This window comes from Ylistrum balloti, unplaced genomic scaffold (assembly GCF_031769215.1).
Source record: "Ylistrum balloti isolate Yb309-2 unplaced genomic scaffold, AGI_CSIRO_Ybal_v1 Utg371394, whole genome shotgun sequence".
NCBI classification, from domain to species: domain Eukaryota; kingdom Metazoa; phylum Mollusca; class Bivalvia; order Pectinida; family Pectinidae; genus Ylistrum; species Ylistrum balloti.
This window is the reverse complement of record NW_026782734.1, coordinates 51,587-66,863: the sequence shown is the minus strand read 5'-3', so window position 1 is coordinate 66,863 and position 15,277 is coordinate 51,587. Positions and strand designations below refer to the sequence as shown.

At 34.6% G+C, this 15,277-nt stretch overlaps 1 protein-coding gene across 1 annotated transcript; it reads right to left on the bottom strand.

The window, feature by feature from the left end:
* Positions 1-3,019: 3,019 nt before the first annotated feature.
* LOC132562347 (sodium- and chloride-dependent glycine transporter 1-like) lies at positions 3,020-12,335 on the bottom strand. The gene is made up of 13 exons (XM_060227085.1): positions 12,185-12,335; positions 11,822-11,953; positions 11,426-11,693; positions 10,083-10,215; positions 9,753-9,887; positions 9,484-9,587; positions 8,409-8,533; positions 7,823-7,935; positions 7,581-7,712; positions 7,146-7,245; positions 5,560-5,660; positions 3,907-4,074; positions 3,020-3,199 (listed from the first exon to the last, which is right to left on the bottom strand). The coding sequence occupies exons 1-13, from the start codon at positions 12,231-12,233 to the stop codon at positions 3,020-3,022; spliced, it is 1,740 nt and encodes a 579-aa protein (XP_060083068.1). The 5' UTR covers positions 12,234-12,335.
* Positions 12,336-15,277: the final 2,942 nt, after the last annotated feature.

The following is a 15,277-nucleotide window of genomic DNA, read 5'->3' as shown; positions in this document are numbered from 1 at the left end:
GTGCTTTACACTCTAAGATGACCCCTGCAGTATTTGTTCCACGTTTTCTATGAATAATGTATAATCGTTACAAAAGCTAATCTTGGAATCAAACAATGATTACTGGTTAGTCATATATCAGCCAATGAAAAATAAACAAGTTCATTGTAACATTTTACTGCGTTGCGATTATAAAACATTGAAAAAAGTGAAAAGCGTAATAGGCAAGTCCGCTTTTCTCGATATTCCAATCACCAGCAAATTAAAATCGAATTCATCTAATCCGTGTTGATTATTTACATAATAAGTAGATCTTTATCAAACGCAAATCGAAAATATCGGGAAAATCCCATTTGCATATTTAAATAACTCATTTAAATATGTTGTCAAACTTGGACATAGCCACCTTTAAAGGCCCTCTTTTTTCAAAAGCAAAGACACGCCCACCATCCTACCTTTAGTGCATTTCTTATAATGGTGTCATGACGTCGACTATGTGGTTTTAGAGTCATTTGCATACATGGCGAAAAAAACTGAAATATGGTGATATTTTGAAGCTATTATGCTCTGGTGTTGGGGGTCTCTTTCACATACGTTCTATATACGTTACCTATCCCGTGATACCTAATGATAGCAGGTAAAAATGATGAAATAAAATAAGTTAAACGGAGGTGAAGACCGAAATTCATGACCACAATTTAGAGAAACACAATGCCCGACATTAGTTCACTGTCTGATTTCATTGGTATTCTGAAATGAGTGCATTTGAAATGAATAGTTTGGAAACACCGCGATTAAGATTTGTCCTGTTGTATAAATACAGAATACAAGAGCATGTTAAACACGTTTTCAAAAAGAAGGCAAGTGTGATTTTCCTGTCAAGCATGGGTTGTCACATGAACAAAGCTCTCTGAAAGAGTGCTCCGCTTGTGCCCATTCTTAATCGCTTCTATAAATGCGGTCGTGCCATGTGCGGTACGGTATACTGAGGTTTTGTGCTCTGTTAGGGTTTCTTTTTATCATTTGTTGTAAATTGCATCCTGTCGATATAATGTATGATCTAGGGCCCCTTAATATGAATGTCAAGGTTATATAACTCGGATTGATATAACCTTAAGAAGCAGACGATCATGACAGGTACTTGTTTTCAGCAAATACAAATAGACTTCTCGGACAGTGGAAGAAAGTCAGTATGTATCCAGTTTCGATCAAAAATAGTAATAAAAGTCTTCACATGGGTTGCTGCATCTACATTCAGCCGTATTACCATTTTTCTGAAGAAAAAAATCGGGATCAAGAGATCTGGCAGGATTTCTCTAACGGAAATGAAGTATGTTTTAATTACGTAAATCTCATACCTAAAAGCATCTGTCATGTATCATTTCTGTCTTACTGATAATTGATTTAAGTGTATTGAGAGAAGGAGAGTTCCTTTTAGAAATATCTATGTCATATCACTTTTTTGTTATTGATGAGAAAAAGAATTTCGCACGCTTAAGAGATAATCTAAAGTTCTAGTGTATGAAAACCACGTGAGAATTAAAAGATTTATGTTAAGATTAAATTTCATATCTCAAACAATCAACAATTTAATTGTTTCATTATTTTTTTAATGATTTCTATAGAAACAAATTAGAAACAATGTCGTGAACGTTTCGATATCATGTAAGTTCCCTTTGCAGTTAAAAAAAAAAAAAAAAAAAAAGATGTCAATTGAGAATTCGATCCATGCACCTTTGGAGTCGAGAACGAAGAGCTCGTCACTGTCCTATCGCTACGTTACACATGATGAAGTGATCATTTAGAAATCTTATTAAGTATGTAGTTTTCTCTATCTATTGAGCATATTTTGTTTGTATTTGTGTATCATTCAAAACATGTGTCAAGAAAAACAAAAATGACAATGATATGGTCAGTATATTAATGACTGATTATGCTGAAATACCAAAAATTCAAATATGTCCATATCATCAAGCTCTGCGCCCCTTCTCTTACACTAAAAATCACCCAAATAATATACATAACACAAGTCTGATGTTTATTGAGGAAACAAAGTCACTTTTCGCAATTCGAAAATTTAGTAATCTTATTAAGTACATAGTTTTCTCCATCTATTGAAAATTACGCAAAGAAAGCAATGCCCAATGGTTGTCTGAAGTATTTTGAGCTGATTTGTGTGTGTGTGTGTGTGTGTGTGTGTGTGTGTGTGTGTGTGTGTGTGTGAGAATTGAGTAACTAACCGAATATTCCTAATACAATCACATCATCAAGGTTTATAGAAAATCGATTGTTTGAACAGTGCACATTGCTTCGATGACATTGGGTGTAATTAAAACAATGAGCTCAAACCAGTTTACTGATGAAGATCTGGTAGGCCTACACGAGTTTTGTCATGTTTGACCGCATCGAAACAAACCGAGCCGTGTCACAACACTGGAATGACGTTAGATATGCAAACATTGCACGTGAAAATACGATTACATTTGTGGTCATTTTTCAAATGTTAATTATATTTTAGCTCGTTGAGTACTACAAACATATATATATATTTTTTAAAATTTTTGTCTCGACAATTTCCAAGAGAGCACACGTAAATTCCAAGTGAAGAAAATTAGTTTTGTACTGCATCACTCCTGTAAGTTAGGTTAGAGACTAGAAGTGAAACAGATCAATCAGTTCACACGATTTGGATCGAAAATGTTTAATATATGAATTGAAAATACTTTTCAATCTTGTTAGCAGTATTGAGTTTGTTGGCGGGCTTCATGGCACATGGTCGTTACCTATGAACCTCCGAAATCCCTGTGGCATGGATGTAACAGATAAAGCGTAATAAAGCTGTAAAGGTTCATTTTGACTTTCAATTACTATTTAGATATAAATGAAGCATAAACTTGATATATTGACCTTTATTTACCAGTTGATTTATAACAGTTAATATAATCTTAGTGACAAAGGCAGCAACCAATGAAACACTGAGAAGCAATTGATTAAGAAGAAATACAAAAATGTACGATTCATGAGCCGATATATTCATGAATTAACAGAGCGCAACAGTTTCATAGTGCCTTTTGGTAGGATATCTTAATCTACCAGTCAAATTGTAGTACGCGATGTCTGTAAATGATCGTTTAGTATGTAACCATTCCATTAACTGACTTCGCTGAGCGCTGTCACTTGGGCCCCATGTACTGCTTGGCTGTGTTAGAGTTGTCCATCGCTGTATAAATATAAATCATATTAACCTCGTGATCCTAATCATTGATAAATAAATAGGTTATTGAAATCATCTTTAATGCCCCTTATATCTCATGCGATTCTCTCCATAGAATAGAAGCTTTTATAACACAACCAGTGGAAGATTGAGGTTTGACGTTTTTTATGATTACCTTCATCAGACACTGACGTACGTAGTGTGCGACAGGGTAAGGAATCGACCAACCTTTCAAGCTGTACTATAATTCTGCATAAGGTACACTAAGGTCCAAAGTTGTGCGACGGAATAATAAACAGGTCATAGACCAAAAATACACAAGATTGTAACAATAGTAATAGTAAATTCGGCTAGGCTTTGTCAGTGCTTGTGCGCTCCACGCTGGTCATTTGTCTGATGAAGGTGACCGTGTAGTCATCGAAATATCACGCTCTAATTTTCTAATGGTTCAATTATTAGAACTTCTAGTGGCATTACCGACTAGAATAAAATGTTTCCAAATATCCAAATAAGGATTCTCTCAAGACCGCAATATATATTTAGTATTTGAGTTAAAAAAAACTTGCTGGTATCGGACGATGTAACAATTGTAGGCTACGTAAGGTAATTTTATCGTTTTAAACTTCAGATTCAACCTATCTTCTGTAATACCATTACCATAATTTGATGGAAGTTAAAATACGCGTTACATACAAAAGCATCAATTACATTACCTGTTTGAGGGTTCCCTTCAGTTTAGTTAATTGCCAAATGATGTGAAGAGGTATGGGAATGACAACAGAGCACGAGATCACCCAGCCAATGACGCGAGTGTACTCTGGATATTCGTAAGAACCATACTTTGGAGGTCTGTACGTGACAAAGCTAGTCAAGAGGAGGAGCTGAAACGTCGACATAGCAAGTTATTTCAGTGTCATCCAGTGTGTATATGTGGCATGGTTTCATTTAGTTCGACATTTAAGACATATCCATGTTTATTTTTTTTAAAAAGAAGAAAAAAAGTAATACCAACAGTTTAACAAATTTGAAATTCAAAATCGATAGAACGAGGGTAAATCATAATCAAAAGGGACGTTTACGTTTACTCTTCCGGAATATTTGGTCTCACATTCTACACTATTTTTTCATGAGTTTCTGTGTAAGTATTTTGAGCTTTGACTATGATTTTGTAGACAAATTGATATTTTCTTTGTCTTTATTTACGTTCAACAGGCGATAACTGAACAATACGAGACAGTTATGACTAGTTGTTCCGGAAGAGTACGCGTCTTTTGCTTCATGGACGACACCCGATATGGCAAACCCAAATATTGCTATGAGCTAGAATGAACAAACGGGCATAGAAAACACTCCACACGGAAATGGAATATCTTTTTAAATGAGATTATGTTTGCGACCATAACTCGCATCTCTCATCTTTATTTGCCTGCTGTCCATATCTTGAATACAAAGATCCTCATATCGGAAACAAACCCGCACCAATGGAGCAACTGCGTCGCAGGTCGTGGAGGCAAGGGTATTACTATCTAAAAACGGAAAAATAAGCAATAGGGAAATTGAAATCATCACGCTTACATTACAGTTTGGTGGAAAGTTGCCGTTGTTGCCTTTCAAATGTATGTCTGTCGACGAAGACATTTGATCAGCTTCACGATTTCCACCCCAATGTATTTCTTCCTGGCTTCAGACGTACTTCTAACGAAACATGTTCTATAATTCATATCCATACACAAAATACTTGCTGCGAACTTCACATTTTTTAGAAAAAGAAGATCTTCTATTAACCAGATAGTGAAGGCGTTCCTGTAGATTTGCGTTGGTATGGAAGTGTCAACAGCGTAATAATCAATTTTTTGTAAATCATTTTTTTTCAGTAGAAGATATACAAGAGTCACGAAAAACGTTTTGAAATGTCTGTTAAATCCACATTCATTTGATGCAGCTCTCGAGTAAACAGTATCACCAAAAACGACTGTTGAACGCACTACTAAGAATGGTAATAGTTATTATCACAACTCCGGTTATTTAAAGTTACTTGTGTCATACAACTGAGACATAAACATCATTGTTGTGTTATTGTATTGTATGATACCAGGTGTCTTGATGAAACAAACACGACGTCATCAGTTTGTGCTGTGAAATTAAATTTCCAACATCGACTGGCACAACCAATGAAAAACGCTCCAGGGTATGTACCACTAGATATACCTACACAAAAATATCACATGGATGAATCCAATAAATAACAGGCAAATAATGTAATAAAACGTTTCTTTGTTCAAAATAAGAACACATTTTTCTATTTTCAACAGTTTTTAGTTAGTAAACATTTAAATGGCCACAACGTTTTATATAAAGCTTCATACCAGACACAATACCGGCGATATATAAGCTGCTGCCACGCGGAACACGTGCGGCATTTTTCGTCCAATCATATCTTGTAGGCCGTGGTCAACTCGATGGCCTCCTGCAAAGCATAGTCACAAATCCTATTAATTTTTTTCACAGGCGTGTCAATAATTAGGTCTTAGGATTGATCATTGTATACGAAGCAGGAACTCTTTCGCAACTATTTAAATTAAAGTGAAATTGATCTTGTAAATAAAGATAAATATATACTAGCGGTCAAAAGAAACGCAAGTTTATCTACGATAGTTAATATTTTTCATGATTCATTGATGATTAATCCATTGTTTGGGTTTCTCGATTATTTCATAATTACCGAATACATTTTGATGATTTTTGTTGTCCTATCACTGACGACATGGCCAGCTTTAAAAACAGGTACCCTACCTGACCCAAATCAGTAGCGTATGTGCCCACCCTTAGCTTCAGTCGCTGCCCTTACTTTCCTTAATATTAACCCCATCAAGGTGTTTATAGTCCTTTGAGGGATATTATTTCACTCCTGAATAGTGTCATGTGTGAGTTGAGCGGCGTTGACGCACTTCCTAACCTTCATGCCAAGCTCGTCCAACAAATGCTCGATTCAAGACAAACCTGGACTGTATGTTGGCCAATTAAGAATTGGGACGTTGTTTTGAGCCAAAAGTCACGACAAATCCTCGCAAGATGGGACCTCGCGTTGTCCTGCTGCAACGTAAGGATACGTTGATGGATTGGAGGAAGGACGTCTGATCTCAAGACCTAATTCTGATATGTTACTGCTGTAAGATTGCCATGGATAACCGCAAGAGGTGTTTTCACGCCTTGATATATCACTGCCCATACCATGTCAGACCCGTTCCTGAATCTGTTGCTTTCCGTAACGCAAGCGTCAGAATATCGCTCACCACGCCGTCGATAGACACGTTGCCGTCTAGCTGACTTGAAAAAGCGTGAAGAAAGCCTTATCAGTGAATGACATACGTCTCCAATAAGCCAAACGAATCCAATTGGAAGCAAGTGCAAACACCCACTGCATTCGACGTTGGCGTCACCTCTGTGTAAGTGGAAGACCATTATAGAAATGTCGTGGCCTTACACAAAACTCTCGCAACCGATTCCTAACTTTTCTAGGACACTGGCCGAATATGAGTGCCTATAATTTGGCGTGCCGTCTCCGTAGCCACATGAAAGTGGTTAGACGTATGCCACTATTTTGACGTCGCGACGTAACGTAAGGGCATCCGCTCCACGGACGGTCACCTTATCTTCCTGTAGCTGTGAGACACGGTCGTCTGCATTTTAACTGTAGAACACTTTCATAGTGCACGGAGGAAACTCAGTGTCAAATTTGACTGAATTTCGTCCACGTGTCAAAAAATAAAATTTTCAAAGACCGAACTTGCGTTTCTTTATTACACTTGTAGATTTACGTTAGAAGAAGCAGTGTAGATGGAATTTTTCATATCGACCATACTCTCTGTCTAAATGCGCATCAATATCAATGTTATGAATGTTCTGTTTTGGTTCTCATTTTAGTCTCAAAGGTATGAGGTAAGGCACTAACCATAACACCACATAATGGCAATAACCTCCAGAAGTGCAATTACTACAACTGACCATGTTGGCAAGTACCAGTCTACTAACTGGAACATGTAAGGCCCCGCCTACAAAAACAGAATCATTTTAAATTAAGATATTTTTGTCATAAACGTACTAACTTAGTAACATCATAACTATTCAGCCGCTAAAACTTTCGATCGTATTCTTTATTATTAACTTATTTAAAGGATTTATATTTACTATTCATTTTCTTAATTCAAAAGCGATGTTTGTTAGGTACATTAACGTAAGTTACTTACTGACATTTACTAATTATCAACTGTGCTCCTTTTGCCGGAATTTCATACCAAACTTTTTTTCAACTCTGCCGGATCCAACATTTCTTTTAATTGCTGCATCTCAGATTTGTATATTCTAACACCTATTCTTGGCATTTTACCTGTGTACAAAATGGGAGGTTGATGAGAAGCATAATGGCGTTGACCAGTAACACCAGGTATAGGTGACGATGACGACCCAGTCTATTACTAAATCCTTCCAGAAATGATACCACTGTCTCTGTACAAACGACCTATAACAACATTAATATCATATTTTAGAGAACAAAAAAAATAGCATTACCCTCAGTTCTATACTAATGGCTTTTCAATTTTGATAAAGTGTTTTGCGTTTCATTCCTACCTGGGCGTCAAGTCCTACAATTGTGACAGCGAAGAAAAATATCACAGCCCAGACATAAGGGGCGGGAAGGTAAGTTAAAGCTCGGCTGTAGCCCACCAGGCCGATAGACATACCTGTAACACAATACACATAAAATTAACGGGTGAATGCATTTACAATACCTTCATGATAAATTATGAGATATATGATATTGTATATGGGGATATCATGCTTTGCTTCTTTCCCGGTTCTAACGTATCATGAATAGGTATTAGGTATACATACTGTAAACTTGCATATCTTCGTGGTAATCTCCTTTTAACGCGGTGAGAGTATTGCAATATTGTATTATTACATTAATAACAGATTAAAAATGAACCTATCATTGTTTATCGTTGGACTTAAATTAAAATTTTATTTTTCCAAACTAAGTTCATCGGAATCCTTTTCACACGAATATGAACTAAATAAAAGTGTTTTAAACATATTATAAACATTTATTCAAATTCGTCTAATCTGACCCCAAAACCTATCTCAAAATGTGTTTTTTTTTTTAATTTCCGTACATATATATATATATATATATATTTATATAAACGATATATACCGGACTTAACAACATCCTGCACCGGTACCCCAATCTCGTTCGCCATCACACCAATGATAGAGAAGAGGACAACACTGCTGAACAACGCTATAAAAACATCCCCAATTATGCCTATCACCACATTTCTGCAACAGAAACAACACTATATTTTTAAATATTGAAGCTCAGGCACTAATGATAATTTTTGTTTATTGGGAGGTCGGAGAACAAAGTCATTTGTACGATGCTGTATTCCATAGTGTGTCTTATGTTATATATAACTTTATAGCAATCCGTTTTCTCGTGACAATTTTCGCAATAAAATTTTAGAGAGTAAAAATACTTCTCGTGATCTGAATAACAAAGAACATCTAATTTTCAAGAATTTTACTCCGGATGTCAAATTTCACATACGTCATTGATACTTTATTTATCGAACAAAATTCATAAGATGATCCATGCTTCCAAATGTAATTTTTAATTTCAATACAATTATTGATCAATTTTTTGCAATTTCCTTAATGGCTCTCGTATAAACCAAACATGTCTTCCCGCGGTAATAAATTACTATACGATACTTCAGTATCAAACATAATATAAACACTTAATTTACATTAGCTAACTTGTAAGATTTGGAATTTTCAATTCGATTATAGTATTATAGGATGCAAACAGAACTAGGGAAAAATTAAGAAATTTGGAGCCTAGATAAATGCACTGACAGTGTCATGTCAAACAGTGAAATGCCTTTCCTTATTCAAAACTCTTAAACCAGTTCCTAATGTTGCAATCCTTTCTGACAAAGGGATGAGTGAACCATTATATCATTTTAAACTATTTCAAAAATATCAAAATGTATCATTTTAGTAAAATCTCATATTTTCCATTTAGCAAAATATGAATTATTTGGACAAACTTATCGTCATTATGCCCAAAGACGGATTACATAGTTACATGGCAGAGATACATGTTGCTTTAGTTAATAATGCCAAGTAACCATGCATAAATGGTACCAATGTTATATCATATATTTCATAAGCTAGACATGTTCATTCGGTATCCAAGTTCGAAACATAATATGATCGGACTTTCTTACCTCAAACAGTTGGTGTGATATTTGGTATGACTTCCCATCATCATAATTCCGCCCCAACCTGGACCAAGACTGTAAAAGGCCATGAATGTTGCCTCTATCCATACCTGTCATATAAATTGGTCAGTTATTCAGTGTCAAAGTAGAATGGTAATATGTTTATTTCCACTGACAATAGTTCTTTCATTTAAAAATACTTTACAATAAATATATAATGTGTTTGCAATGTAAAGACATCTTATATGAGTACATGTATACAAATAAATGCAAACCTTTGAATTGATTAGTTTTGTAAAATCTGGCGTAATCAAGAAGAGTAAGCCATCAGCGGCACCATTTTGAGTGAATGCTTGGATCAGCATCGCCAAACCGAGTAGAGGAGGGAGGGCTGTAGTAAACAGCATCAACTGTAAAATAAGAGAGCAGAATGTGCACTTGCATTGTCTGATTAACGAATTTGGAAAAGGGAAGTATCTGCGAGTATTCGTTTTTCAGATGAAATTGAAAGGAAAACAAAGACAAACATTTTAACATTAACGTACAAATTCCTGTTATCCCTATCAAGCATATTTTTAAAGCGCATCAAATATAGATATACAAACCTTTCCAATAGTTTTCACACTCTTCAAAAGACTTAAAACAACAATGATTTTCATAATAATTGCCCACATCACAAGGAACCAGCGTACAGATCCAACCTCGTCTATACTTCCAGAAAGCAATAAAATGTTGTTCCTGTTAGAAGCAAAATCCTTATTTGACGGTTTGTGACATCTTTTACATTGCATTAATATTTTACATTAATATAGCAAATTTTTTTTGTGATATAACATTTAAATGGCACTTTTTAAATAGGTGTAATGAATTCATCATCAAAATTATGCAATAAGGAGTTGACTTGAGCGCTTACGATACTGTTATTATTCTTTTAGGAAGAACTGTTGCTATTTCAAAGGTGACGTATGTCATGCGATTGTTGAATTCAAATTCTGGGTTTTCTGTCGATTGTAACAAACACTATTGTATATATGTAATCTGTATATATTTTATCAGGAAACAAACGAAGAAGGTGGCACGTAATAGAAATACATTTGTATGTCTAATGTTATATAAGGAGAACAATTTAACGTATATCATATCAAGAATATTTAATCACGTAAAACATTGAATATTGTAAGATAATATTTCATGATAAAGAATTATCAAATCTTATTTTATTGCTGCATCTATCGTCTCTACCCCATAGCATAACATCAATCCAACAATGCCCCGAGTGTGTTCTAAATTAGACATATTTGATATATGTTTTACAGATATGTAAATGCTTTTTTCAGCACACTCACCTTGCGCTGTGGCGATGATGCACACAGGGTCAGATGTTATGTATTAATGTCTTCAGTTGACGAGAGATAATGCCACTATAGGGAATCAAATTATCTTGGCAGGGCACAGGTTAAGTATTTCATGTGCAAGTATAGGATTGTGCATGGTCATCATATCACTTATAGCCAATACTTTCACTCAACAGTCGTACTTTACAACAGCTTATTTCACAAGTATATAACACAAATACACACAACACAATTATTTAAAGATATTTAAAGACTAACCAATCGGTCAAAATATGATTGAATTATAAATATTAAATTCTGACTACCATGCAACCATCATTGAATAATTCAAGCCTACATCTGACTCTTATTCTTAAATATTCTCCGGCATTTACCTTCGTCTTATATATTATATATAGCTTAATTGTCATGTAAATCACCGACCATGTACAGTTATTTCAATGTTTGATATATTCAGAACTCGTATGATCATAACATTTAAAGAATTTTCAGAAAACGTGTTAATACTACCAACTACTTTTCACACCCGAATATATAATTATAATGCATGATTTTTTTTTCAGCTGCGCAACAAACAGATAAAAATAACTTACTGCCAAAATTCTTCTTCTGCTGAAACATCTTTGATGTGTTCTGGGTGACTGGTAGTATTCGCTGTTGTATTCAATAGATCGTCGTTGAAATGTGAAGACAAAAGTGTACGGGACACTACACATGAATTGGTGTTCCATGTGTTCCCACACGTTGTCCATGGTAAGTCGGTCGTGAATGACTGTCTTAGATACTCTAGTAGCCAGTAACGCATTGTAGATACGTAGCTGGTGTAACCTAAGTTTAGTAGGGCGATGGAAATACCTATACCTGTACGAAAGTGATAATAACATAACTCATACTACCATAAGTATTCGTCATATGCCAGTATTGTAAGTATATATATATATATTATTTATGACTAGAAGATTAACATTTTATATTACAAAAATACTCACCTTTGAAAATGGGAGAAAATTCCCAAATTTCAAATAATCCTTTTCCAGAAAATTGTCCCAAGAACACTTCAAGAAAGTATAGGGGTATGCCACAAGCAATAAACATTGTGGCATATGCAAGTAAAAATGCTCCTGAAAGAGACAAATATGTAATTGTAATGATGAAGGGAAGTATTTTTGTGACGACAGAAATGATGTTGTATTTAGTAAATAAACGATATCAGCTGAATAACTATTTCAAATGTACTTGATCATAAAGTTTGGTAGGCAATAGTATGATGTTATTTCAATATTAAATATTTCTGAAAGCGATATGAGTTATTTATTAAATGTTTTGATGTTTGTTGATGTTAGGTTACTTACCTCCTCCATTTCTCCATACAAGATATGGAAATCTCCAGAAATCCGACATCCCTGTAGAGTAGCCTATAAGTGAAACCACAAACTCGAGTGTGCTGCTCCATGTTACCCTCGGTTTTGTCTCACTGTCCTCAATTATTTCACCATTTGTATCCACATCTGTAGCTTGTTCGCTATGGCTGCATTTCATGTTGATTCACTCAGTATGTAGGTCTATACTGTATATTTTAACACCGAGTATGAAATAAGTTGTGAAACACACAAACTCAAATTGTAAAGTACATTTGTTTTCCTTATTTCACGTTTTTCTAATAAGATTTTTGATTTCATACTTGGTTATCTAATTGGCTATTGAGAGAGGTTCAGACAAAATTGAGAGACAATATATATTTGTCTTAAATGCTCTTTCCAATTTGCCTAATTTACACAACTCTAAAATTTATCACAGTCGTACTTTCAATTCCGTTCATGTTTCATATAAAACGATACATTAAGTTGAGTTATGTTTTTTGGAGTCTTTTGACAGCTTACAAAATTAAGTCATCATGATTTGGTATTACCATATATAAGGTATACCTAAAAACTTAACGCATCGTCGTATCCACTAGATAAAGTTTTGTTACAATGCTAAAAACAGCAAAATATTTCACACACACATTTAGAGATATAAAGATATACTCATATACATGGTACTGATTATTTCTTACCTTCAGAAGTCGTACACGTATTAAAGACCTTAGTAAAACACCAGTATTTTGTACACGAAAGCAATATCCCCCTTAGAGTATCCTGCTATTGTGAGTAATGATATTGGATTGAAATACCTGTCCATGGTTAGGTAAAATGAATAAAGATGATATCACGAACGCTGGGTGTTTTTGTGTGGAAGTGTAATGGAGTATAAACAGAAAAAGGTAATGTATTCCGGATTTGTAAAGGGTGAATTTGATATAAAATGTCACCTGCATTAAAGGGTGTAGAATGTCGAAACTTGAGAGCGTTCATTTTGGCTTTGTGAGGATTAAAAAGTTATCGTATTATTTTTGGAATAAAACATGAAGTGTTTCATGAAACAAATATTCCTAAAAGTATCCATAAATGGTTGAAATTAAGGAATAGTAATTTACTGACATAAATTACGTTTGGAATACTGTCAAAACATTAAGTTAAATTGCAATTAAGATAATCAGATTGTTTATAGTTATTTGAAATATACTTTGAACAGAATATCAACAAATTAGCTGTATATACTTGTCAACACTTAAGATAAGGCCTAAGGTATTGATAGTTTTACTTATTAACGTTTCTAATACTAAATAAACTTAATGACTTAATGATTTTCAGACATATATATAGTAGTTGTATATCATCATTTCATTCCAATATAGCTCTTAACCTAACAGAACGATCTTACATCAAATTAAATTGCCGCCCCCTTTTGATAAGTGTCAAACATAATTAAAATCTGTAACAAAATGGGGTCACTTTTAACGTATAAACTTGATATCCTGTTAAAAAATTGAAATTTGAGACGATTTTTTTTCTTTCCATATCAGGCAGCCAAGCGCTATAAAGCAAAGCTGAAAATGTCAGGGCTGATATGGGTCATCACTGGGTTGTAAAAGAAAACTGAAATCAAAGCAGAATCTGTCAAGTGTGTGGAAACATTTTATTTTTCAAAGTCAAGCTGCATAAAGTGACAATAAGGAGGACCTCTCATACACTGGCAAATGAAGACTTCATTCCCTGACACATACATTAATCGACAAATGATGATTTTTTTTACACACTTACACCTGTATAAGTTGTCTGACAACAATATGCAACGCTGACAAAAATATTGTATAATGTATTTTAACAAGACTCACAATGGGCATAGTAGCTTTCATATATATTTGAGGAGGAAAGTATTTTAGATCTGATGTTTTGTATAGCATGACCTGCTTTCAAGCGAGAATGCTTTTTTTTTTGTGGTATCGCGACGACTTTCTCGTCGTTGTTTACGTTGCTATCTGATTTTATCCCAGATGCCCGCCTGTACAGTATGACAGTGTTTTAACCCCAAAACCATATCAACTGTTAACTAAACGAAATACAATGAGTCATGATATGGATTGTTAAAATCTTGTTCTTAACGTTCTTAACGATTTTTAACGGTGGCAATACCTATGCCTTCCACTTATACATATTTTCGTGGGGTAAATGACTTGTAACATCACCAGTGATCTCCCTTTAGTTGTCGCTCACCGTAATGCTAGATATATCTTAAAATAAATATGGACTGCGTCCACAATTAAATACTTCCGGAATCTGGTCCAACGAATAAAGTATGTGTATTGTGAAAATTTAATATTTCTCTTTGAATTTAATGTTTTAAATTTGATTTAGATCTGTTAAAATGATAATCTAAATATCAGTGTTCAATCATTCATACTGATCATGTATTTTGTGCTGAAAAGAGAAAAGTCCTGTTTTCACCTCTATCGCATAACCCGTATGTATATGATTAACGTTGGTGACACACATGGAAGTGTATCTCCAGAAAAACGCCGAATATGCTAAGTTGAAACTTTAACATTTTGCTTCTCAGATGTTGATCTTGACCAGGCGAGATGGAAATTTGTAGATGAAACTTTGGGTCTTTGTTATTATTTTTAATATTACCATGAAATGTAAATTAAATTAATTGTGATCTCGGTCCTTGATTAGTGATATAAAGGTTTAAAGAGGTAGATGTGATATCTACCAAACATGATATACACTTAAGTTGAAAGTGTTGAATAATCTAAAGGGGACACATTGCATTATTTACATATTACATAATCTCCTTCAGTATATATATACTTGTGTCAGCAATGTTTAAGGGCCTACATTCCACTTTCAGAGAAGTGTTTTCTTGAATGTTCAGAACGTCTCCACTGCATGTATGGCGTCATCATCTGACCGAAAGAGGGTACCGGAAATGGATTAAAGATGGAGCGAGATCAGCCGAATAAGGCGGATGCTCAATCAATCGTTAATTGTAGACATGGCAATAATAGACTTTTGAACGGAGACATCGTCCTGCTGGAACACCACACCTTTACTGAGTTTTCC